Source organism: Balaenoptera musculus, chromosome 12, assembly GCF_009873245.2.
Source record: "Balaenoptera musculus isolate JJ_BM4_2016_0621 chromosome 12, mBalMus1.pri.v3, whole genome shotgun sequence".
Lineage (NCBI taxonomy): Eukaryota > Metazoa > Chordata > Mammalia > Artiodactyla > Balaenopteridae > Balaenoptera > Balaenoptera musculus.
The window spans coordinates 68,729,530-68,757,004 of record NC_045796.1 but is presented as its reverse complement, the minus strand read 5'-3'; the positions used below and the strand labels follow the sequence as shown (position 1 = coordinate 68,757,004).

Sequence of the window (27,475 nt, the reverse complement as noted above, 5' to 3'; positions counted from 1 at the left end):
ATTTGTTTAAAAGTCTCATGCCTGCCAAAGATTTAGTGAGGAAGACATGAGACTTATGAAAGTTCTTTTCCATAAACTTTGTTCAAAAGATCTCTTTTGCTGTCTTCCATTTGGAACAGGCCCATCAAGGGCTGACTGACTGGAACCCTAGAATTTTGCATGGATGTTGTTGGCTTTAAAGAGATATTTGTTTTGTTGCACTCCAGATGTAACTATAGATCCTACCAATTTTTTCTTTAAATCTTACTTTTAGTAGTGCAATTATTGTGATTACAGCAGGGAGAAAAATCAGTTGGAGATAAGTGTAACTTCTTTTTTATAATGGCTTTATTGAAATATCATTCACATACCACAAATTTACCCCTGTAAAATGGGGTTTTTAGTTTTGTGCATATACATATACATCATGCAATATGTAGCCTTTTGTGTCTGGCTTCACTCAGTATGTTTTCAAGATTCATCCATGTTGAAGCATGTATTATAACTTCATTTCTTTTTATTGCCAAATAATATTCCATTGTATAGATATAACACATCTTGTTTATCCATTCGTCAGTTGATGGACATTTGGGTTTCCAGTTTGGGGCTATTAACAATAATGCTATGAATATTCATGTACAAGTTTGTGTGTACATGTTTTCTTTTGTCCTGGATATATACCTGGGTGTATTGCTGGGTCATATGGTAACTCGACGTTTAACTTTTTGAGGAACTACCAAAAGGTTTTTCAAAGTGGCTGCACCATTTTATCAATACATTCCCACCAGCAATGTACCCTCTAGCCATCACAGTGGGTCTGAAGTGGTATCGCACTGTAGTTTTGATGTGCATTTCCCTAATGACTAATGATTCATGTATTTCTTTGTACAAATGTCTATTCAAATCCTTTGCCACTTCTTAACCAGGTCATTTATCTTTTTTATTATTGAGTTATGAGTTCTTTAGTCTTGATACAAGTCTCTTATCAGATATATGATCTGCAAATATTTTCTCCCATTCTGTGTTTTCAGTTTATTAACGATGTTCCTTGAAACACAAAAGGTTTTTCATTTTGATGAAATATAATTTATCTACTTTTTCTTTGGTTGCTTGTGCTTTTGATCTCGTATCTAAGAAACCACTGCTTAACCCCTGGTCACAAAAATTGACAATGTTTTCTTCTAAGAGTTTTTGCCCTTACATTAAGGTTTTAGATCCATTTTGGGTTAATTTTGCATGTGGTATGAGGCAGTGGGTGTATAATTTTAACACTTGTTTATTTCTCAGGACAGAGGATCGGCCCCATTGGCACAAGTTAAGAGCTGTGGAAAGGCCCCAGTAAGCATCTGCAGCCAGATTAGGCCAGAGCTAGGTGGGACTCTGGTCACACACAGCCTTGTGTCCTACATCAAGGGTTCAGGCCTATTTTAAGGGCAATGGGAGAGACGGGATCAGATCTGTACCACGCGCTGGAGAAGACTCCAGCTGCAGTGTGCAGAGTGGGGCAGGAATGGAGACTTGTTAGAGATAATTGCACTAGTTGAGAGGAGATGATGGCTAATTAGTGGCAGTGAGCATGAAGAGAAGTGGAAAAATGCAAGAGAATATTCAAGGAGGTACAATGAACAGGAGATAAGACCAAATGACATAAAGAATTCAAAAGCAGGTATGAATAAAGTCACTGGTTTTATTGAGCAGCTCAAACTAGTTCTGAAGGCAACTTTTAAAGAGGAATTCCAAATAGCTTTGGAGCAATTATAGCCTCCCACAATGGCTGTTAAGAGTACACTTTTTTTTTTGGCTGCACTGAACGGCTTGCAGGATCTTAGTTCCCTGACCAGGGATTGAACCCGGGCCCTGGGCAGTGAAAGCGCAGAGTCCTAACCACAGGACCTCCAGGGAATTCCCAGAGTACACGTTAATGTACACATTATTCTTTGTTAAAACTAAGGTTCACTAAATGCATTCACCTTACATATACTTCTTTGCAAGTAATAAAACAATATAGGCTTTTCAGTACTTCAGCCTAGGCTTCTGCACAACTAAGTCCAACTGTGTGAGGTCTGCCTGTTTACTGATTCTGCTCTATAAAAATGGGAGGTCTCGAAGTACCAGAAAGTTTATTCACAGCCAAAAAGAACAAAATGATTTCTTATTGTCCTGAAATAGGAAATTTTATGTTTTCATAGTCAAAATAATAAACAATTTTTAAAGGTTTTTAAAAAAAGTAGTTGAGAATTTTGATGAAATTCATTTATTTCAGTAGAATAAAACTATAAGCAGCATGAAAATATAAAGTGCTACATAAAAGCCCCACAATACATAAAATTTGAAAGGTTTCATTGGTTTAAACAGTTACAGGTGAAACAGACATTATATATTTTTTCAAGCATGCTATTTTAACTACCTTGATATGTGCTATGTTGGTCAAAGGAAAAGCCATGAGTTACCTAAATCTGAGGATTGGAGGAAGGAGTCCTAAGCCTTTACCTACCTGATCACACATCCAGTTTTGGCCTTATGCTGTAAATAAGGGGTTAAATTGGGGCTTTAAAATAATAGTTTTCTGAAGAGGCCCTTTATTGGGATGTAAGAATGGCTCCAAAGACCAGTTTTGTTCATTAACTCCACAATGGGGGCCAGATCGACAACTTAAGGAGCTTTAGGTAGCAAAGTGAGCTGAAAGGGAAGAAGCAAAAGATATGCCACTTTCAGATAACATGTATCAGGTGGTTAAAAAAAAAAAAAAAAAAAAAACTGGAACAAAGAAGGAGATGGCCTGGCTGTTGATGGGTGAAAGAAGAGAGGCAACTCAGATAGAGGAAGATCTGCAAAATGTGAAATCTTCTTGGCTTAATCAGTTTTAAAGTATAGACACACTCCATGGAAACATGCAACAAGATCACATAGATCGAGGCTGGCTCAGAGTGACGGAGAGGAAATGGAGGGAAGATTGTTCCTAGCACACGATTAACCTCAGGATAGGCTGAGAGAATGGGGATTTCCTTCTTCTCAGGTGATAACATTACCTGGTCCTCCCCCCGTGAGTCAGTGACCTCTTGCTAGGAGACCACTGACCACTGAACCAATATTTCTAATATCTTACATTCCAAACCAAGACTTCAGAATGTATTTTCTCATGGCAATAAAGTTATAAAATGGTAACCTATAATTTTCCTGATATGCGAGGTCTTTATAAAGTCCTTGGGCCTTTTAGACTTTACCAACTTCAGCTGTAGATATAAGAGAAACAATCTGTAAACACTTTAAAAATGCTAATTTATTAAAATTTAAGAAAACTGTGTATTATATAATAGTATACAATACGTTCTTACTTTAGATGCAGACATAACTGGCTATAAGATGAAAACAAATTGTGTCTGATAGTTCATAGAACCAAAATCCTATCAGACAAGGAGTAAAAATTAAATTTGCCTTTAAAATCATTTTACAAATTGTTTCTATCTTGCCCATAATTTCAGTTAGTCAAAGCTACATAAGGACTTTATAAATACCATTCCCCAAAGTATTCAAGATACATTATGGACTAATGGATCTTGTCTAATGTGGCCTTGTCTAGAACCTAAACATGATTTACAACACTGAGTCGTTAAAAAAAAAAAAAAAAAAATTAACTTACAAATGCACTTTTAGAGCATAACCTATTTGAAAGCTGGGGACTGCCTGTATTTAAAAATTAAATCTTCATTAACAATACTCTCAAGAGTGCCCTCAATGCTGCTCCTGAACATGCTGAAGGTAACGTTTTTCTGTGATTATATGTTCTCACCAGGCATTATTTATGATGATAAAATTATCTACTAGAGTCTGTGGAGCTAGCTAGCACTAAGTTATATACAGATTTATTGATCAATATATCAATAAATATATTGCTATATATTGATATATTGATTTTGCGCCGAAAATTATCTCTTGGGCTTTGATTAGGTGGGCAGTTCTAATTTCTATCACTGTTACATGGGCCCTGAGCTTTTGTATTAAAATGGTACATGAAATATTTCAATATTATGATATTCCTGGAATAATTAAATTTATAGTGATTATAAAGCTAGGCATATAATACAACTCAAAAGATATACAATTCAAAGTACAGCAAACATTCAAATCTTAAGATCCTCCCATTTAACTTGTGGAGGAAAATCAAGCAATTTCCTGGCTTGGATCCTTCCTTCCTTAAATCAAAGCTCTATGGAGGGTTGTTTTCCTTCTTTCTTTTAAAATCTTGTGTGAGAACTGGAGAGAAAGGGATAACAGCATATCAAAGTGGTTACAAAGCATTATTCCCTCTTCAAGTAACATCCAATAATAATGATGTAATCTCATTTCCTCAGAGATGTTTGACCGAAATAGTTTACTTTCACCAAAGAATGTTTAGGACACAAAGTCAGTCACAGAATGGGCAATTCCAGTATGTCTCATATGCATACATTTTAAGCAAGCTATTTGAGGGGTTTTATTTTCCCTTTTTTTTCAACTCTTATCCCTATATCATTCTACATTAAGTAGAAACAGAGTACTCAATAAATGGTACTGAGTAACTAGTAATACTCATCGGAACTTAAAATACCATTTTTTATCCAAAAATTTTAAAGGGCTATACAGAAAAGTATCACAAATTTCCATAAAGAGAAGCTGAGGCATGAGAAACAACAATAAGTTATTTCCCTGTAAAGCAGGTCACACAGAGAGACAAGGGACTTTGACTTCCAGCCCCTTATACTAAGCAGGACACAGTCTGAATGTCTAGCTATATTTATACTGAATTATAAGGATCAAAAAAGGAATGAAGGGTAAATACAAAATAATCTTTTTGTAAACAATTCTTAGATTATACCCAATGCAGAATGTTTAATGAAGTAGCTGAGTCACAGCTCTTAAGACACAAAACAATATTATAACTCAAAGTCAAATATGTACTCATTGGCCAGATATATTCGTCGGAATATAAGAGCTGCCAATGCCAAAGTCAAGATGACAATCAGTACAGCGGATCCGCCATGATCAGTGTGGTGGTCTCTTGGCGGCCGGCCCTGGGTCACAGCTGGTGAAGTAGACGACCTTCTCTGACCCTGCTGCTGGGCCCGGCGCTGTCGAGGGCTCATGGAGGTATCCTCAGCTACAGGTTGGGCAGGTTGTTGAAGGGACGCTGCTAAGGTGTTCTGGACTCCACACTATGAAATTTTAAGAAATTTTGTTTGAAATTGGCAAAGAACACTTGCATACGTACATACAGGCTCTTCAACAGCACACGGAATCTCCGAGCACTAAATATGACTAAGGGCAAAACTACCAAGAATTCTCTGAATGCTGAGATTAGTAATTCACCCCCCGGAATAAGCCAGCAACACAATTTATTCTGAGTGCTGACCAGGTAGAGGAGGGATTTACCAGCAACAAATAAGACAAGGACAGAGTTTGCCCATATTCTCCATAGATCGCTTTGTACTCTCCTCCAGCAGCAATTCAAACAGTATCTGCTAGGCATCTGGGTACCTCCCTTCTTTCAGGAGAGTCAAGGAGGGAAGCAATTTGATTCCCACTTTCTACATAAAAATTTGCCATATTCTAACTGGCAAAAAAGGGCAACTTGCAACAGTGTTCTTCCCCCAGTGTTATCTTATTACATCAACAATCATAGAACATAGGAAATAATTTCAAACCATATGTTCTTCATAATAATATTGTTATAAAAAATAGATGTGGTTTTCAAACCAGGCTTATCTTTTCTCACAATCCCTGTCAACTGAATTGAGCACAAGTCTAGAAGGACCCTTTACTGTGTGTTTGAACTGTGTTATTCTATGAATGTAAAGCATGAACTCTTGTCAAGAGTGCCCTGGGTATGTGCTGAGAAACACGTGGAGGTGGTTAGGGGAGACTCAGTGTATCCCCCTGAAGAGCACTGGATGTCAACTGCTTTCCATCCTTTCAATGAATGCTTGGTCAAAGCATAAACACAACGTGGTACCAAGTGATTCAAAATCGTAAATGTGTTTTATAGACAAGAAAGCTCTACAAAATATGAATTCCACTTTATTTATATAGATACCTTAACTCTATCTCTAATAACCCAACAGTCTTTCTTATATTGAAAACAACTTTATGCTGATTATAATAGTGTCAAGACACATTCTTTCAAATAAAAAATAAGAATGTATGTTTTATTCAGAATAACTTTTTAAATTGAGTAATTACAAAAAAAGTATTGAACGAAAATACTATTCATTATAGAAATTTTCAATATTTAGAAAAAAAAAGAATCTAATAATGTAATTCAAATACCTCTTTTTTAAAAGGTAAGAGAATGAGCTTTGTCCTGGCAACAACTGTAAACATAGGGAAAAACTGCTGATCTAAGTTACCTGCAGAAGAAATTACGTTTTAATTCTGACAGCACCCCAACATTAAAAGATTTAAATAATCTGAGTTTCTTAAAACTATCCTTTGGAAGCACTCAAATGTAGTGACCCATAACCCAGAGGTAGAAAGGAACTACCCACTCTGAGTTTAAAATAAAAGTGCTGATGCTGAATGAGAGGTGCATGAACTTGGACTTCCGTACTCCAGGGCTCAGGAGCAAGGTGCTCACTGAAGAGCAGATACACAGAGCTGTTACATTTTATGATGCCTAATGTTGCCACACTGTGTCACGTCATGACTTATTACAACATTCCACTGGAAATCTCCCATTCTTCCAGCCATTCAGCCAAGCAGATAAAAGTGTCTGATAGAGCAAAAGTACTCAGGGCTTATAGGGAAATGGGTTCTCAAGGAAAATAAAAAGCAAGCTGGTAGTATCAATTCAGAAACTAGCATAAGAGACTGACTCATCTTAAAGCTTTGATTTTATACATGTTGTTTTTCTTTTTCTTTAAATTAATTAATTTGTTTATTTATTTATTTATCTTTTGGCTGTGTTGGGTCTTTGTTTCTGTGCAAGGGCTTTCTCTAGTTGCGGCGAGCGGGGGCCACTCTTCATCGCGGTGCGTGGGCCTCTCACTGTCGTGGCCTCTCTTGTTGCGGAGCACAGGCTCCAGACGCGCAGGCTCAGTAATTGTGGCTCACAGGCCCAGTTGCTCCGCGGCGTGTGGGATCTTCCCAGACCAGGGCTCGAACCCGTGTCCCCTGCATTGGCAGGCAGATTCTCAACCACTGCGCCACCAGGGAAGCCCCTACATGTTGTTTTTTTTCCATTAGTCTGAGGGGAGAACACTATCCTGCCCATATACCTGACTAAAACAGGGAGTCTCACCATTACTAGGCTGGCTTCGCCACTTCATAGATGTGTGTCCCTAAGCAAGTTATTTAACCTAAGACTCAGCTCCCTCTCCTGTACAAGGATACTATCCAGTTCAGTAGTTGTGAAGATTAAACAGGATAATGATATAAAGTGCTTAGGATACACAATTGCTTATTAAATGTTAGTCATTATTAATACTACTATCGATATATCCCTTTGAAGACTCCAGATTTAGGTAACAAAAAAAGTCATGACTTTATTTAGGACTGCTTTCCAGAACTTTATTTAGGGCTGCTTTTCAGAACTTTATTAGTATGATTATTTGGAGTTGAAGGACTAATTGGACTAAATTTTGGTGGTTCATATTGAACTGCAGATGGAAAATCAAGTTGGCCTTAGCATTTTCAAAATGCCATAGGTTTGGTGGTAGGACTTTTAAATCTCTGCTGTTTGCCTAAACTTGTTCAAACACACATATCACAGAATGAAGACTTAAGTCATAATAGTTTCCATTTCCTTCATTAAGATGAAGTGATCATTTCTGGGAACGTAAAAGTATGTGACATTTATATTTAATTAAATTACATTTAAATATATATAAAAAAATCACAGTCACAGATAAGTCCCTTGTTATATATATATATAAAAGCTTTTCTATAGTAACCTAGAATAGCATCTGGAAGGGAGTTCTGTGTTTGCTTTGTGTGTGTGTGTGTGTGTGTGTGTTTGCTTTTTAACACAAAATGAAATGGCTTATTCAGAACCTCAATCCCTGGGAAGAAGAAAAAAGTCTGATAGACTGGAAAACCATAAATCGACCATCAGTATTGTTCCCATTTCTACATAGCTAAAAAATCTGCATCAAATAAACAGATGGCCTGATGTTATCTGCTGTATTAGACTTTGGGCAATCTCTCGCCCCTCAAGGCTAAAAAAACTTACCTTATCTGGGATTTGATGTATAACATCTCAGTGAATTTATATTACACTTGCATGTAAAGCAGCTACCCCCAGCCAAATACTTCTTTCTTTTTTCACTTATTTTGTATCTCTGAGATATTGGATGTTCACTAAACTTATTGTGGTAATCATTTCATGGTGTATGTAAGTCAGATCACTATGCTGTACACCTTTAAACTTATACAGTGCTGTATGTCAATTATACTGCAACAAAACTGGAAGAAAAAATAAGAAAAAAAATCAAAATGGAAAAGACTACTGTAATAACAAAACTACTGTTTGTGCAATCTAATTTACTAAACTTCTTGATTTCTTTATCTGTATTCCTAGTATTTCTTTAAAGTGCCAATCCTAAGATTCATTTATTCAACCAACAAATACCGATTGACCATCTACTATATACAAGGCACTATGCCAAGCACTAGGGATATCGTGCAGTAGAAAGACAACCCTGATCCTCAAGGAGCCTACATTCTGGGAAGGGAGATAGACAATAAATAACTAATTATAAAATAAATTACAACTGGAATAAGTATAACCGGAATATGCAACAGGAGACTTGACATAGATTTAAAACAGACTAAAGACAGATTTAAATACATCACAAGTATTAGGAGACTGTCCTTACAGGTGAAAAAAGATTACTACCCTCCTCCTCTCTGTAATAGGATGGTACTATTTTCAAAAAAACTATTTATGATATAAAAAAAAATTAGAGGGCTTCCCTGGTGGCGCAGTGGTTAAGAATCCGCCTGCCAAAGCAGGGGACACGGGTTCGAGCCCTGGTCCAGGAAGATTCCACATGCCGCAGAGCAACTAAGCCCGTGTGCCACAACTACTGAGCCTGCAAGCCACAACTACTGAGCCTGCGTGCCACAACTACTGAAGCCTGCATGCCTAGAGCCCGTGCTCCGCAGCAAGAGAAGCCACTGCAATGAGAAGCCCTCACACCGCAACGAAGAGTAGCCCCCGCTCGCCGCAACTAGAGAAAGCCTGCGCACAGCAACAGAAGACCCAATGCAGCTAATAAATAAATAAATAAATAAATAAAATCTATAAGATAAATAAATAAATAAATAAAAATAAATAAAAAACGATTAGAATTCTAAAGGTGAAACGTAATCTGAATTTTTCTTTAAATACTGCAAGCTAAAACATACACTGACTAAAATTAATTCACTATATCTCTCTGTAATTCATGAAATTACATGGGCAACACATAAAAATGACTTAACTCTTAGCATGCACTTTTTTCTTATACTTCCATCTTCAGTCCCCCAAAAACTTCCTTTGGAGCACCCTCTCCCCTGCTTTCTCCAATCCACTTCTTTCTGCCCATCTCACTCTGAATGGGAGAAGACCACTCAGTCCCACTTTATAATAAATATTCCTGAGTAAAAGGAAAATCTGTATTTGCCCAGCTTCTATTCCAATTTTCCTGACCCTTTAAAATCCTCTATAAACTGGACAGGGGGGAAAGATGTGGCTACTCAACCAAACAATCTGTTACGAAAAAGACAGTTCCTCTCTTCTGATATCTGCTTCCCTGGACTTCCCTGGTGGTGCAGTGGCTAAGAATCCGCCTGCCAATGCAGGGGACACGGGTTCGAGCTCTGCTCCAGGAAGATCCCACATGCTGCGGAGCAACTAAGCCTGTGCACCACAACTACTGAGCCCGCGCTCTAGAGCCCGTGAGCCACAACTATTGAGCCCGTGCTCCACAACTACTGAAGCCCATGTGCCTAGAGCCCGTGCTCCACAACAAGAGAAGCCCGTACACTGCAAGGAAGTGTAGTGCCTGCTCGCCACAACTAGAGAAAGCCCATGCACAGCAATGAAGACCCAATGCAGCCAAAAATAAATAAATAAATTTATTTAAAAATTTAAGAAAAGAAAGGAAAGTCAATGCTTTCCCCCATAATTCTAATTATTTAGCAACAATCCAGTCACAGTTTCTTAATCAGTCTCTCCAACGACCAAAGCCCGCTAATGTTTAGACAATAGGTCAGGGCACAACTAATAAGACCCATAGCATCCGTGTAATCTTTCATTCAATAATTATTTATTAGATACTTACTATGTACAAGGGAGCACCATCCAACAGAACTTTTTGAGATGATACTGTTCCGTATCTATGCTGTCTAATACAGTAGCCACTAGCCACATGTGGCTCTTGAATACTTGAAATGTAGCCAGTGTGACTAAGGAACTGAATTTTTAATTTAGTTTCATTCTGAATAAGGTAAATACAAATTTAGATAGTCACATGTGGCTAGTGGCTACTGTACTGGACAGAGATGGTCTAAGGCAAATCTTTGACTCCAGGCCTTTAAGTCAGTGCCTTAATGCAGCTTAACAAACCTTCCAGAGATAGAGTGCCTATTTAGAAAGCAGCTAATGTATGTATATTTTGTTTCATTCAGAGTCTAGCACTATATTGAAACTAACTTTTCAGAAAAGTCATAGAATTCTGGAAGGACAATAGGACCTAAAATTTGTTTAGTCCAGCCCCATTTAAAAAGAAGGCTCAGAAGATATGAATAACTTGCTTAAGATACTATAATTCACTAGAGGGAGAGCTAGGTTAGAACCCAACTGTGAGGAGAACCAAAATATTCAGATATTTCATCTAGATATCGCCTCTTCTACTGCAAATAATGACAATGGTATAGCTATAGATATAGATATAAAAGACAAGAGCCATACCGATGTACTTGCTGTAGCACCCTGGAATGTTGTAGGTATATCATCCTGTAAATCATTTAGTGAAAAAGAGTGGTTTAAGTCCGACTCAGCGATAGTCTTTCCAGATGAATTGACTTCTGCCTATAAAAAAAAGATACACCCAAGAGCAGTGTCACAAGAGGAGATGTACAGAATAACCCACAACCTACTAAGTCCTCTCCTGGATTTATTTTAATTACTACTTTAATATCAACTAGTCAGTTAAGCTCTGAGCATTCATTCGTGTCCAATACTGTGCTAGATATTTTAGGAAGAGTAGACAATACCTATTCTCAAGGAGCTGTTACTTGGTGAGGAACAAAACTAACACTCCTGGTTCACAATCCACTCCAAAAAGCTCTAAAAACTAAAGTTTTTTGTAATTTTCAGGCAAAGTCTGACATGTGAGGCTACTAACAGTCTTGATCGCACATTACTGTAAATATTCCCAGGTTTGCTGATGAGATATTAATAGATTTGATTACGGGGTGCTGCCCTAGATCCCACTATGGATGTTAGTATAGGTTTAATATTTCTAAAATCTGAAATTCTGATGTACAAAAGACATCTGGCCCTAAGATTTTCAGAGATGTAATGCTAAGTACAATAGGAATTCTCAGAAGGAAGAAAATAACCAACATTTACTAAGCACCTCCTCTTCCAGGCACCGCAGTAAAATAGAAGGGAAAATTTCTCCCAAAAACTGGACATGGGAGGATATACAAGATGTAGAGAGGGGAGAAAAGGGAGAGGCAGCATGTTGCTTAAGACAGGTTGACTTTTTTTGATGGAGCTAAAAATTAAATTCCGGAAGTAATTATATGCAGAGCAAAAGGATGAGAGACATGCCAAAATATTAATAACAGCTATTTCTTGAGGATGGGATTATGCATGATTGTTATTTTCTTCTTACTATTTATCTATATTTTCTATAATAATAGTTAAAATTTATTAAGCACCAGAGACAGTTCTAAATGCAATACATTTAAAAGAGCATTAACTCAATTCTCGTAAGAATCCTACAAGTACCATTATTATTCACAGATGAGAAAAAGGTACAATGTAAGTAATATGCCTGATGTCCTACTACCAATAAGCAGCAAAGCTGAGATTTGAACCCTGGCACAGTATACCAGAGTCTAAGTTTTAACCATTACTATGCTATAATAATAATGCTGCTTCTGTGAATATATATTATTAGTTTTGTAATAAGAAAAATTATTTGTAAAAACCTCAGTGCGACAGAACTACATTGCTTTACTTTCTGTCCAAAAGTTGGCAATAAACAAAAGGGCTACAGAATTAGAATTTATTTACAAATTTAGAGTACCTTAAAACTGATTTGTCTAGCCAGTTCCTTGGCTTCTTGGTCAGCCTGACTTGAATCGCTTCCAGATTTTAAAGGCAACAGGACGTCCTTCATGGCAAAGCCACATCCCTCACAACAGAAATCTTGTGATCTGGTAAGAAGTAATTTTTTGATGGGTATAAATCAAATACTTGAAAGTTAATCCAAGACACTCAAATACTGAATGACTACATTTAAAAGATCACTCAACAATTCCGTATCACACTTACCTACATGCAAATTAGACAATTTTGGCAATAATTATAGTTCTGAGACAAATACACAAGTTAAACTGTTTTTTAAAAAAATCCATGTCAATTATATCTCAATTTTAACAATCTGAAATTTAAAAATACAAAAACTAGGGCTTAGGTTTCATTTTTTCCTAATATACTGCCTAAATAAAGTAAGCTTTAGATCTGTAAGACAAAACATATAAATTGTTTAACTACACTGTCCTCAAGATCACACATAACAAGCCTATGTTAAGTCTATGTAAAAAGTCCATTTTAAAGCTCAATTCAGGAATTCCCTGGCAGTCCAGTGGTTAAGACTCGGCACTTTCACTGCTGTGGGCCCGGGTTTGATCCCTGGTAGGGGAACTGAGATCCCACAAGCCGTGCGGTGCAGCTAAATAAAAACAAATTTTTTAAGATAAAATAAAATAGAATTTACAGATATTTCCAAGGAAAAACTCACAAACCCTACTCATCAAAATAGTAGTACAACTTGGAAGATCAGAGAACTTGTGGAAAATCCAGACACTGAAATTCATCATTCATTATAATAAGTAGAGGCTCAAAATAAGCCTGCTAACTAGACTATTTCCTAATATTAATTTGTTTCTGTATGTTTTCATTTTCTTCTTCGTATGACTGGAAATAAATGTGTATAATATGCAGAAATATATATTGTTACATTGCTGAACTTTTAAAAAAACTATTTTGTCCTACTTCTAGTTCAACAAAATAAGAGTCTTAGATCTTGAAGAATATACTATTTATAACTTCATGTAGACAAAACATATGTAAAAGTTGTGTTAATTTAGTGTTTATTGATGAATGTTTTTTGTTTCACTAGAAGTAGCATTGCTGTCCATATCCTTTGAGAATCAGTTGTATCCAAATTATTTACCTTAAAATGTGTTCACTTTTAACTGAGAAGTCAGATGACGTTTAAAGGAGAAAGTTTATTTTTAATATATTAGTATTAGTTTATCCACAAGGACAGTATGCTACCGTGGTTGAAGGCAAAATCATGTTTTAGAAAGCCTGTATCACAGATTAAGAACCTAGAATATATAGTGAGAAGTTTAAACAAAAAGTTTTTTAGTTTTTTTTTTTTTTTACCTTGTACATGAAATGAACTGGATGAAAGTATCAAGATAGAAAGTCGACATAGGAAATCAAAGCAAATGCTATGTACTCCAAGTACATATTATAGTCTGTGAATAGTAGCTGCAAGGTATATACCAAACTTGGGAATAAGGTTTAAAAAGAAAAGTTGCTGATAAAACAGGGAGTCTATCAAATCTTCCCAAGGCTAAAGTCTATCTGATTTAACAAACATCTATGGAGGGCCAATTCTGGGCTGTGCTAGGGTAAGATATACTATAATTTAATTAACATAATAGGTCTGAAAGGTGGCAGGCAGTGAAGTCCAGAACAGGACAATGATCAAAATCAAGAATGAGTTTTCGCACTACTCAAAGGAGAGGCTACTCCGAATCTAATGACTAATCTGGGTCATACAGACAGAATGTACTTGAAAAAACCCAAGAAGGCAATACCACTGGGAAACTACAACTTGATAAAGAAAATCTTTGCTTTATTCCAGATCATTTATTGAGCACTTGCTCTGTGGCAGATGCTACAGATACAAAGATGATAAAATGGATTCCCTCCTTGCCTTCAAGGAGTTTTTAAACTTTTGTGGAAAGCTACATACATATCATTACTCTGGCTCTTCTCCATCTGTAAAACTGTCCAAGTGGAGATAAATGACCAGTACTATCTTCTAGAAGGTATTGCTCATTGTAGGTTGATATTATCAACTACTTTTTAAAACTAGATAGCATGAAACAAATTCTTTAGAGTCTGGTCGCCCCTGGGGAAATTGATACAACTGAATTTCTGAAATAGCAAAACTAAGACTAGATCCTGTAGAACAAAGGTGAGTCACAAAGAGACAGAGCCTATCTCCTAGTAGCCATTATTCAGAACAGTATTCAATCGTAACAAATAAGGAAATGCAAAACTTACTTTTTCGCAAGGGCTCTTCTTTCCTCAGGTGTGTAATCTAGAGAACCTATGGCTCCCTCTCCTTTTGTTGGCATAAACCCAATGATGGCTAATAATGCTGTTCTTACTGAAATAAAAAGTAAACATCAATCTAAGTTGCTCTGTAAAAGGAATTGGGTTTACTCTGGAAAGAGAAAAAGAAAAGACTCATAGGGTTTCACTGAAGAGGTACAAGTTGGGGATTGTATTAAAATGATGCAAAAATCTAGACAAGGAAAAGAATTTTATTATTTATTCAATAATATCAAATTATTTATCCAAAACAGCTTCAACCTCAGGAGAGTATTATACGTTATTATTATGAATTGACTAAAGTTATATAAGGTTTATATTCACTTTAAATACTCACTACTCCATGAAGGCTGCCAAGTTTCAGGATGATGTCCCGAGATGCTCAAACAGATTTTCTTGCCTACTTCAAATCGTCCATTAGCCTTAGGAATAAATAAGGTATTTTAAAAGTTATACATGTGTGTGTTTAATGTTTTATACTTTAAAAGTATAAATATATTTTATATATAAAGAACTTTTAAAGATAATTTTTTAGAGAATTTTAAAAGGATGGAACCTCCAAGGGGATACAGATTTTTGTCCTCTTACAGATACTCCACAAATATTTGTTGGATTCTGAATGAATAATAAAAGCTGTTTTTAGAAGTTGTAGCAGCTTTGTGAAACTGAGTTGCACAAGTGACATCTAAATAACTGACATATAAAGATGTCCTGATATCCTCCTCTGTGCCTAGTATGGTGCTGGACTCTGGGAAGGATCTAAAAGAGAAGAAACTAGATACTGGGGAGGAAGGCTCTGAGATGGGAATGATTCTCAGAAGGATGATGCAATTTCATACAGGAACACAGAAGTGAAAGATGAGAGAGAATGATTTCAGTTTTGTCTTGGCAGAAGAGCTACTGATGATGTCTGGCAGGCAGGCAGAAATACAGACATGCTGGTATCAGAAGAAGATAATACATTTCTGGTACGTGACTTTCACAGAGGTGATCATTGAAACCATTTCTTAGAAATAAGAGAAAACAGCTGTAGTCTGAACTCGTAGACTATCCGTACTTAAGGGAAGGATAGGAAAAATAGGCATGAAGTTAGAATATAAGTTCCACGTGGGCAGAGAATCTGACTTATTCTCTGCCACACCCACAGGGTGCATGACACGTGTTTAATAAATATTTGTTGAATGAAGGCTGGAGAAGACTTTTCAAAAGAGAGGAAGTGAATCAGAAAGAGTTAAGTACTGAAAACCAGTACACATGATGATATCATCGGTGAACAGCTGCTGCCCCACTGCCCCCCACCAGTTTCCCCACGCACCAGCCCTCCCTTCAGACCACCTGGCTCTCCCCACGATCTAGCAACTAAAAGAAGAGAAGGGCCCCTCCAGGGCCTCCTGCTCCAGCCCTACTGCCAGCATTAACAATTCTCAACAACACCTAGTGTTTAGTAAGCAGCGTCTATATGCCAGGAACTTTATGGTGTGATTATATTTACCATACACATCCCTTTTGACAAATGAGAAAACTGAATTTCAAAGAGATTATGTAACCTGCCCCTGGTGTAATGGAAACCGCACTGGCCAGAATCCAGGGCTATTGGCTCTAAAACTAATGCTCTTTCCACTACACCAAACGCTATAGGTAAAAGCAACATTAATTTGGTAATGATGAATATCTTTTCTTTTACCATTTGCTAACCCCATGTGTATCACATGTTTAACTTAAACTTAGACGGAATAGGATGAAGACTGAGAAGAGGTGGTGAGATTTCTCAAACTGGTCTCTGAGACTGGTGTAGTAAGCCTGTTTAAACAGGGTGCTATGTGTGGGAACCAGAACACAACAGGCTAAACTAGAGTTAGCATGTCTTGAAGGTTATCAGAAGAGAAAAATAAGACTGCAGCTTAAAGTGGTAGCAGAGATATGGGAAGGTTTTTGTGTTTTATTTTGGCTTCTTTCAAGGTTAGGGGATAATTAAACACACATAAATGAAAGGAAATGAAGGAAGAAAAGCTTAACACTTAAGAGAGGAATTTACTGATGGAATAATGTCCCAGGAAATAAAAGAGAAAACTGGATCAACAGCTTTCCTTTACATGGAGATAAAATATGTGAAGATGGAGAGAAATTCTAAGATATAAATAGTAATAACATAGCTAACATTTATTGAGGACTGTGTCAGTTCTTATTCTAAGAGCTGCACGTAAAGATGAGGAAACTCAAGAACAAAGCATAAGGTGAGAAACTGAAGGAGATAATGTGATTAAGAGGTACAATAACAGTAACTACCCTTTACTGAGTACTTACCATGTGCCAGCCTAGCACTTGGCATACATTAATTCACTGAATCCTAACAACCACACTATGGCAATTAGCATCATGAGTACTTCTCAGATGCTTCAACTTCCTAGGAATTCTTTCCCAGAAAAAATACAGTCCAAGGTCTGGTCTCTGAAAGCAAAGTTATAATAACAATGGTCCACTTTATTTCTTAATGAAAATGAGTATGCATACACACTTTACAGCCGCCAGGAAGAGTTACGCCAGAAGCATTCCAAAAAGTCAAGAATTCTTACCGTTAGCAGAATAATGCTTGGTGGTTTCATGGGATACTCTGGTGGCAGTACTATTCGTCCATGATAAACTCCTCCATCAAAATCTGAATCTGGGGGCCCTCTAACTGTGAAGTGCCATTCAAAAAGGTTATCCTGAACAAAAACAATAACCAACAAGGAATCAATAACATTAAAAAGTTGGATTTTTTTTATCAGTGAGTATTAGAAACATGGGTGAGAAAAATTAACGTTTTATATTATTGCTAGAACAGTTTCTAATGCACACAATGTCTCAAGTATAAAAGTTATAAATAAAAGCTATTAAATCTAGTTTTCATGTCCCATAAGAGCTAAAATGTTTTTAAACAAATGCATTTTAAAACATCTGAGCATTGTTATTTATTCATAAATAAGATTATAGATTTACATATTTCCTATTACTTTAGCTCCATTTATTTTCTCTGAAAAATCTCTTCTGGAGCCCTGAAGTTTTAATCTGGACTAATTGCTTTCTTGACACATTCCAAAATTCTTCACTTGAGTGTCTTCTAGGTTTACTGGAATCTCAGTCTTCCTCTGTGTTTATTTGTTGTTGTTTGTTTTTTCGGTTTTTGCATTATTTTGATGTGGTTTATTGTCAGCTATGTGCCTCTGAAAGGAATACAAGGAAGAAAATCTGTGTTCTGGTATGTCTGAAAATATATTTATTTTGAGTTCATGCTTGATTGTTCTTTGGATGGGGATTTAATTAATTAATTAATTAATTTAAAAGTCATTTGATCTAGAAAAAGATTACAGACTTAATTAAACTGTAAATTAATCCTTATATCCTAATTAGTGATAATTATTATTTATGTAATCAAATAATTTACTATAAATTTGGATTGTTTTAGCAAACTTTTAAAAATTATCCCTCATAGATGCCTAAAAGCTCTTTAGTAAATGATAATATTAACACACAGGCTGTTAACATCATCTTACAGTTAACCACGTACTTCATAGTTTGCAAAATGCTTGCACATGTTATCACATCTTATTCTCACTATTACCATGAAAACCAGATTGGGCGCATTTAAATACCCTCCTTTCACAGATGGGAAGACTGAAGAGAGGTAGAGATGTTCGTACAAAAAGCCCAAACTAGATGTAGAGACCCCTCAAGGGGCTAAGTCTTCCACCTGTAGAGTCTGGAGTTCTTTCCACTTTCCCTCCTGAGGGAAGACCTAAAATTAATTTAGTATCTGAGGCCCACTTTATAGAGACCAGAAATCTGCTTCTTCTAAAATGTGTGATTCTGAATGGCTAATAGAAATACTCAGTGTACACCTGAAACTAACACATTGTAAATTAACTATACTTCAATTTTTTTTAATGGTTAAAAAAACCCAAAAAAACTCAGGAACTATAGGGAATAAAATATATCAACAAAGCATATCAAACACATTTGTAATGACTCAAAGCAATGAAAAAACAATTTTAAGAAACTTGTTTAAAATATTAAAGTATTAAAACACATATGTAGAAGACAGAGATAGAAACTAACCTCTAAAGGCTGTGCATGATAATGATCTGTTGGATCTTTCAATTCTGCTGCTTCTTTCATTAAACGTTTAACAGCTAAAATAAAATTCACAAGATAGAGACATTTAAAATTTACTTTTCTAAGTGATTAGCACAGATTTACAAACCTAATGAAAAAGTTCCTACTTCAACAAAAAATGTGTAGAGGACTTGTTCAACAGAGCATATCATTTAATTATGGGATAATAGTAATAATGGTAGGGAGGAAATGGTAGCTAGGCACTAGAAGAGTTACACGTTAAATTAAATATATAGGGAAGTCTCATAAAGTCACTATTTTTATTTAGTAAGTACTTATATATACTTCCTGTATGGTAGCACTCAAACATTAATTCATGTAATCCTCAAAACAACTCTATGAGATAGGTGCGATTTTTAACCCCATTTTTCAGATGAAGAAACTGAGACATGGAGAAATTATATAACATGTCCAAGGTCACACAGCTGATAAATGACAGAGCTAGGATTCCAACACAGGCAGTCCAACTCTACCTTGTTAAAATATTTAACAAAAACGTGGCCTCTGGAACTCATGCTCATAAACAGTAAACCCCCTATATCCTCAACCTCTTGGGACTTTCCACCCACTATCTTGCATTAACTTAATGGCACTGTCCCCAGAGGTCAATGAATCTCTATAGCCCTAGCTGAATTCCTTTTTGAAATGATTCTTCGGCTTAATTAAAACCTCCAATCCACTGACCCCATAGCATTCTTCACCCCACCTATACCTGTATTCACTTCCCTCTTCATCCACACTTTTGGCTCTTAGGAGTTCCTCTTTCATATTCCCCTGACAAAATTTAATTCTAACTGAGCCAACTCAACCATCTTCTTTTTCTTTTTAATATTTATTTTATTTATTTATTTATTTATTTTTTTTGTCTGCGTCGGGTCTTAGTGGCGACACACAGGCTCTTCGTTGTGGCGCACGGGCTCCAGGGCACGTGGGCTCTGTAGTTTGCCACGCGCAGACTCTCGTTGAGACGGAGCTCAGTAGTTGTGGCCCATGGGCTTAGCTGCCCCGCGGCCTGTGGGATCGTAGTTGCCCGACCAGGGATCGAACCCGTGTCCCCTGCATTGGAAGGAGGATTCTTTACCACTGCGCCACCAGGGAAGTCCCCCAACTATCTTTTTATCTGGAGTCTATACCCAAATAGCTGAGCATTACTGAGGGGGGTTTAAAAAGTCAGAGACAGGCACATTGATGCCATTATAGAGTTATTAACAACAATCGCCACTGGGACACAATGCCACCCTGTGTTCCTACATTTATCCAGGAAGCCTCCAGCCAACCCCCTCCAACGAGCACTCCAAGACTATCTCACACCTATTTACTCTCAATTCTCTTCCACTTCTTTCAGTTAATGGCACAGACTTTTAGCCCCATGATCAACGACTACTGACAGCTTATGACGGTTTACAATCCTATGTGTATCTGTACCCTCTTTCCTCCCCTACTGGTTCACAAAGGTCAATCCTTTGATTCCAGCCCCCTCACCCTCAAGCTTTAGGTGCTAAAAAAAATGTCAGGGGCTTCCCTGGTGGCGCAGTGGTTGAGAATCTGCCTACCAATGCAGGGGACACGGGTTCGAGCCCTGGTCTGGGAAGATCCCACATACCGCGGAGCAACTGGGCCCGTGAGCCACAACCACTGAGCCTGCACGTCTGGAGCCTGTTCGCAACAACAGAGGCCGCGATAGTGAGAGGCCCGTGCACCGCGATGAAGAGTGGCCCCTGCTCGCCACAACTAGAGAAAGCCCTCGCACAGAAACGAAGACCCAACACAGCAAAAATAAATTAATTAATTAATTAAAAAAAAAAATGTCAGGATACTGGTGTCGGATACAGGAGAGCAAAGCCAGGGAAACACCAGATGGCCCGAGGCTCTCCAAAACTCTGCTTGAGAACCAACTGACACAATTCAATACATGCTATGAGAGAGGTGTGCACCAGGTGGGCACCTAACCTGAGAGCAGACAGAAGAGAAAAGGGGTCAGGTACTGACATCTGAAAGAAAGACAGTAGGAATTACCCAGCTCGGTATGAATAAGCAGAGGAAACAATAAAAGTAAATTTGTGGTGGCACAGGTTGCAACGTTACGGGGAGAGGTTAACTGAGAAGCAACTCTCACGCACTACAGCCAAACAGTTCGGTATGTGTCAGGACTTTTTGCATAAAATTTCATTTTAATCAAGGGTTCGTAAGCTGGAAAAAAAACTCTTAAGTCACTATCCTATTCCATAACTATTAATATTCTTTTCCATCTCCGACTCTGAGCTAAGCCCTATAGGCAGAGAATCTGTTCATCTGATCAGCAAATATTCATTAAGTTCATACTAGATGCTATAGCTACAGCCAAAATAAAATACAGCTTCTGTTATCAAGGAGCTTATAGTCTGGGGGGAGGAGTCAATACAAATCAGCATGATAAATGCTGTATTAGAAACACGCACATATATATTGAGACACGATCTCCCCCCAAGGTCCAGACACTAGGCTTTGTTCAATTCCTCGCATACAGTTCACCTTCTCTCTACTTCAGACCTTCCTTCCTACATAGCAATTCCTCAGCTTGCATCGCTGCTCCTCCTCCCTTCCCCCACTTCATCACACAGTCTGGCTCCCACCAGACCTTTATGAAATTTACTCAGGAAGGTCTCCCTGACACCTTCCTTTGTCCACTCTCAGAGGACTGACTAGAGATTTCCATTTGGACAGATAAAAATCCTTGAGGAGTCCTGGCAGGAGAGTGGAGAGCAGAAATGCTCTCTAAGTTATTTCGTTTGGAAACCACTGCCCTGGATACTGGCTTGAGTTCCCTTGCTCTAAGTCCTCTTAACACCCTATAATTTTTCTTTCATAAAGTTCTTCTCACTTGTGATTAACACCTGTCCTTCCTGCTCAACAACATTTACTTCATTGCAGTCTCCTCAAGGCTTAGCACACAGTAAGCACTCAAATATTAGCTGAAATGAATTTTACTATCTTCCCCCCAACAAAACTCTTTCCAAGGATCTGATTAAAAAGCAGCGGTTTGGGGGACTTCCCTGGAGATCCAGTGGTTAGGACTCCGTGCTTCCACTGCAGGGGGCACGGCTTCGATCCCTAGTCAGGGAGCTAAGATCCTGCAAGCCACACAGCGTGGTCAAAAAAAAAGAAAAAGCAGTGGTTCTCAAATTTATTTGATAATGAGATAAAATCCTTCGTTCAAAGAAAGGTTTAAGGAGAACCTCAATATGTAAAACATAACAGCAGGGCCAGCATGGAAGAGCCTTCAGGCTATTTATCCCCATCCGCCCATTCTACCTAAGGGGCCCACGGAAAGAGAATTGAAAGCCCCTGTTTTAGAGCCGTGTAAAAAAATATCACTAAGTTAATATAATTAGATATAAATAAAATCATGGAAGTTGTTATGAAGTTAATTAGTTTAACTTGATTACTGTTGTCAGCAATCAAAGATGCCAGGAAGACTGTTTTTCCTTTATCCCTCATCAGCAGGCTGCAAAATGATTAAGCTGAAGAGGTCAGATTTTATGTCATTCCATAACATTATCACATTTTCTCTGCCTCTTCGTCACTCAGCTCAGTTCAACAGAGGAAAATAAACACCCAACGGATATTATGAGAGATGTATGAAAGGGTCGGAATTGCTACAGGAAAGAATTTAAAGGAACAATCACTGGCTCAACCACTAAACAAGTTGATTTTATTAGTTCACGGGCCACACAGGCACAAACCATGTGAGAGACAAAGTACAAAGCTAAACAGAAGGTAAGATTATTCTAGTGTTTTTATAATCTATTTTTTCTGAAACAACATATACTATGAACACCTTCGTGAAAAAGAACGTGGACTCTGGAATTAGAGCTGCATTAAAATTCTGGCTCTGGCGACTTCCCTGGTGGCACAGTGGTTAAGACTCCACCTGCCAATGCAGGGGACACAGGTTCAATCCCTGGTCTGGGAAGATCCCACATGCCGCAGTGCAACTAAGCCCGTGCGCCACAAGTACTGAGCCTGCGCTCTAGAGCCCGCAAGCCACAACTACTGAGCCCACATGCGCAACTACCGAAGCCCGCGCACCTAGAGCCCGTGCTCCGCAACTAGAGAAGCCACAACAATGAGAGGCCTGCGCGCCGCAACTAGAGAAAGCCCGCATGTAGCAATGAAGACCCAATGCAGCCCAAAATAAATAAATAAATAAATAAATATATTTTAAAAAATATGGCTCTGATATTTTGTAGCTCTAAATCCTTGAACAAGTCACTTATAATCTTATTCTGCCTCAATGTTCATATCTGTCAAATGAAACTCAATAATTTTGTCACATAATTCTCCTTTCCTTTTCACCCCTTCCTCTTCCCCAGGTCAGAAATGGATTGAGATTTAAGGCCCTCTCAATGATTCTCCCTGGTTCAAATCCAGGCCATAAGCATATGTAGTTGGCCACATGGCATGGCTCCCTAGCTCCCCAAAAGAAATATCACTGCTACGGAATAGTCAAGATTCAAAGTACTGCCTGGAAACTAGGGCTAGAGCATAGTCTGCCTCTCCTGATACTCCATCTCTTGCTACCACATGGATAGTGAGGAAACTTCTTCCACTCCAGCTCCTCTCTTATCTCTTTGCAAGGTTATCAGTGGAACTCTCCAACCATGGTAAGACAAGGTGTGCCAGGAAAGAGAAGGAGGGTGGGGAGCAGCTGCATTCCTGCTCTCATTCTTCCTTTTCATGGAGGCCACATGATCACTCTGGATCCAAACTCTAGGCTCTAAGGGCCTCCCATGAGCGTTCTTCACATGCCCAGGTAGCTCACTGGACTTTGGAGACAAAGCTCCAGCTAAAGGGGTCTTTTACAGGTCACTGTCTCTCATGCATCTGTTTCCCTTGGAAAGTATCAATGAATATCTTGATATCATCCAGCTCCAAGTTATCGAGGATGTGAATCCAACGTCATGCTCCCCAACCGCCTCTTCCTGCTCCCATAGTGAAGGCACTTAAGCAAATACTTAAGGACTCATGTTTCTGCCCACAAAGGCCCTGCAAAGGTATCCATTCAATTTAAAGAATATCTGAGCCATGGAGATAGAAGAATAAGACCTGCTTCTTGTCTTCAAACAGCTTGTAGTGAGAGAGAAAGACATGAAAACAATTACAACACAAATATTGACCAAGTATGCATAACTATAGGGACTACCTTAGTCTGCCTATGGGAGCTGGACAAGGCAGAGCCTTAAAGAAGCTTGAAGAATTAATATGAATTTCAAATGGTTAAAAGGGAAGGCATTCCAAGCAGAGGTTCCAACAGGGACCAAGGCATATAGGTGAGAAGAGCTGCTCCATCTGGAGAATCACTCAGGCAAAATGGATAGATGGTAAAAATGTAAAGGAGCACAGGAGTGATAGGAGATGAGGCTGGTGAGGAGGGCAAGCTAAACAGTTTACTTTGAACTTAATCCACAGCTATCAGGAAGCCACTGAAATGTTTTCAATTTGAGGAGTGACCTAATCAGTTTTTGTTTTGTTTTAATTGATCTGGTGACAACAGCGAAGGATTAGATATATGTGACTGTGTGGATTGGCACCTGCATGATAATGCATGCATTTGTGTGTGTTTCAGGGTAGAGGGTGGAGTAAAGGAGTAGACCAAGCAATCAAAGACAACGCCAGTGGATTCCTGGGTGGCTGTCAAACCCTGGGTTAGGAATATTAGGGTGAGGTGCAAGTTTGGGGGAGGAGAGAAAACTGATTAGTTTGGTTTTGGGTTTTTATACCTAGGAGAGATTTTTTTTGGTCTGTGGGAAATTTGGGTAAAGATGTTAAATCACCAGTAAGTTCTATGTATCTACAGCCTAGAAGAAGGTCTAAATTGGACATTAAAGCTTGAGAATGATTAGCATGAAGGGGCAGTAGACACCCTGGGCATGGATAGAATAACTCCTAGGTTTCTGATGGAGGTAGTAGGCGCTTTTGCACCAATCTCTTATATGCCAATCACCTGCTGAACGCAACCCATAGGGCCCTTCCAAAGAAATCTGCCATAGGAGGTTCGTTACACATATGTCTCCCTACTTCATACTCCGAGATCCTGCGACTTTGGCCAGAATGGACCCAAAAAGAGATCAGGGAGCCTGATGCAGAGGCAAGTACTGATACGCTAGCCAGAGGCTTATGAAGTAGTTCCACACAGAGCTCTGCACACAGCCAGAGGTCCATTCCAGAAAGATCGTAAAAAGATATGTTTTCCCATCTATAAAATGAACAAATTTACTATCCATATGCTAACACACTGGCCTTTAACCAGTTATTTGTACTATCTTAACTTAATTGGCCCATCCATACCTCTAAGACAACTCCACATCAGATAGAGAGAAAAAGTGTTATATCTCTTACATTGTGCAGTGTTTTTGACCACTTCCTTTCACACATGCATTATCCTACGAAATATTACAAGACAGAATAAAACAAAGGAAGGAAACATTTTCACTATGCCTCCTGCACTTATTCAATAAGTCCCATAGCTCATCTAATTTACCTTTTCCATGAACTCTAAATAATCTGTACAATGACCAAAAAAGGTTTTAAAAATTTTTTTCATTTTTAGAACAGCAGCACTACCTTTGAGGAAATGAAACCAAAAAGGGGAAGCAATTTATTACACAGTAGAAGCATGTCTACCCAAGTTCAGCCAGATGACAAGTAGGTCATATAGTATAGAAACATACAACATTCTGGAGAATTTTAAATGCTTACCACAATCTCAGGTATGATAACCTAACAAAATTGAGCAAGGTCCTCTGACAACAATCTCTTGGGACCCACCAATCCTCCATTCCAAATTGTACTATTACTCTCATTTTCATTATTCTCTGGACATTCCACTAAGTACCTCAGCTGTCTCAAGGAACTTGATACCATGTGACCAAGGAGTCACCCTATGTTTTACCCACATAGTTTTATTAAAATCTAGCACAATCTTAACAATCTAGTCATTCTATCATCTAATCTTAAAACTAAGCTTTTCTTTCCCTCTTTCTCTTTGATCTCCTTTTTTTCTTTTTTTCCTGGTGTTCTTAGGAGATGGGCTGGGGGCGGGGATTGTGAATCCACTGAAATTGAATCCTATAAATGTATTTCTTGGAGAGCCCATGGCCTTTGCCAGATTTTTTTTAAAGTCTTTGCCTCCCCAAATGTTATGACCAATTCTTTAAACTTAGTTTCCTAAGAACGTTTCTTAGCCTGACAGCACTCTGGCTAACAAAGCTCTGTTCAATCAGTATCCTCAGGCTTCTCTGGATTCTTTGAACGTTTTCAAGTTATTTAAAATCAAGGATTCACAATTAGCTCTTTCCATGAGCATGCTAATCTTGCTGATTCTTACTGAGAAATTGCTTCTTTGGAAGAAAAAAAAAAAAAAAAAGAACTAGCAAGGGTTGGTCAAACCATCACTAACATCCTAGGATTATCATTTAGAGCTTAAGTGTGGAGCTTCTCCCTCCTAACAAATTTATCAAGGTACAGATCGAATACTATTTATAGAACACAAAGATTCGTTTCAAGCCTGTCTTAATCTGAGAGGGCCGCTTACTTTTCGTGCATCTTTATGATACATCAGAAAAGAATTCGAGGCTAGGATTGTTTGGCTGCTTCTGTGAATGAAGCACGGGCATTAAATACAGAAAGAGAAGTTTCTATGAACATAGACATACATCATACTAGTCAGTATGGCAAAAATCATGGTTAGCTCTAAAGTGCACGGCTCAACTAGTTTTCGTAGCTTTTGGGTTAGCTGGTATAGTCCAGAACATTTCCCTTATGTCTGTAATTCTATTCGCCCCAAATGCTGCAAACAGAACGTTTAAACTAAATCCTCAAATGCGAGTGGGTCAAGCAGCTAATAAAAGTCCCGTGGCGGCGACGGAGAAGGGCTAACGACGGTGTTCAGGGCGCAGGTAGGACGAGGGGCTGATGATCACTATTACCCAGGGCCATCACCTTTACACCTGTGCTCGGGGATGAGTTGATAACCCAGCTCTACGCGGCGAAAATGAGAGCAGGGCAGTCGCGGTGCCGAGGGGAGTCCCCAGGTTTGGTGCCCGCTCGGCAGCCCTGCTGCGCGGCCTGCACCAGCCCGGCAGGCGGCGGGCTCGCGTAGAGCGCGAAACCGGGAGCGGGGCCGCGAGCGGCGGCCGACGCGAGGGGACGACGGCGCGGGGCCCTGGAGTTCGGGGTCACTCCTCCCTCCCGCCCACAGTGCGGCACCGCGCCCAGCCCGCAGCCCCGCTCACCCGGACTCTTCAGGTTGTAGCGGGTCTCCATGGCGGGTCGCTGTCCCGGCTCCGGCCTCCCGGCCAGCCGCCGCCGCCGCTGCCGCCACCTCTCCGCGCCGCTGCCGACCGGGTCTCAGTGCGGCTCGGACAGACCGGCCGTGGCCCAGGAACCTCCGGGGACGCCGCCCAGCCCTGGCCAGGACTGCCGGCGGGGCGGGAGGGCGCAGGCGAGGCGCGGGCTCCGCAGTGGCGCGGGCTGCGCGGTAGCGCCGCCTCCTCCGCTGCTCCCCCGCCTCCCTGAGGGCTGGGCAGGCGCCGGCGCCGGCCCGGGTGTTGCTGAAGCGGGGGCCCGGGCTGGAGGTCAGCCTCCTCGTCTGGCCGCGGGTCCAACCCTGCCGCGGCCGCCCGGGCTGCGTCACCCGCCCTCTCCCCGGTTTTGTGAAGTTGTCCTGACGTGGCAGTCGCTTCGTGGCGGGAGGGCGGC

General features: G+C 39.2%; 1 protein-coding gene across 1 annotated transcript; it reads right to left on the bottom strand.

Moving 5' to 3' along the window:
- Positions 1–1,704: 1,704 nt before the first annotated feature.
- On the bottom strand, positions 1,705–27,233 carry UBE2J1 (ubiquitin conjugating enzyme E2 J1). Its single transcript, XM_036871349.1, has 8 exons — positions 27,010–27,233; positions 18,680–18,753; positions 17,158–17,289; positions 14,922–15,006; positions 14,534–14,639; positions 12,255–12,384; positions 10,907–11,026; positions 1,705–5,171 (listed from the first exon to the last, which is right to left on the bottom strand). Exons 1-8 carry the CDS (start codon positions 27,038–27,040, stop codon positions 4,893–4,895), a joined length of 957 nt encoding a protein of 318 aa, XP_036727244.1. The 5' UTR covers positions 27,041–27,233; the 3' UTR covers positions 1,705–4,892.
- Between the last annotated feature and the right edge of the window lie 242 nt (positions 27,234–27,475).

Coding starts and splice junctions, on each gene's coding strand:
- UBE2J1 (XM_036871349.1), bottom strand. CDS start 27,040: ATGGAGACCCGCTACAACCTGAAGAGTCCGG. Junction 14,640..14,921: donor TTGGCAGCCTTCATGGAGTA/GTGAGTATTTAA, acceptor TTTTTATTTCAG/TAAGAACAGCATTATTAGCC. Junction 5,172..10,906: donor GTGCTACAGCAAGTACATCG/GTATGGCTCTTG, acceptor AAAATTTCATAG/TGTGGAGTCCAGAACACCTT.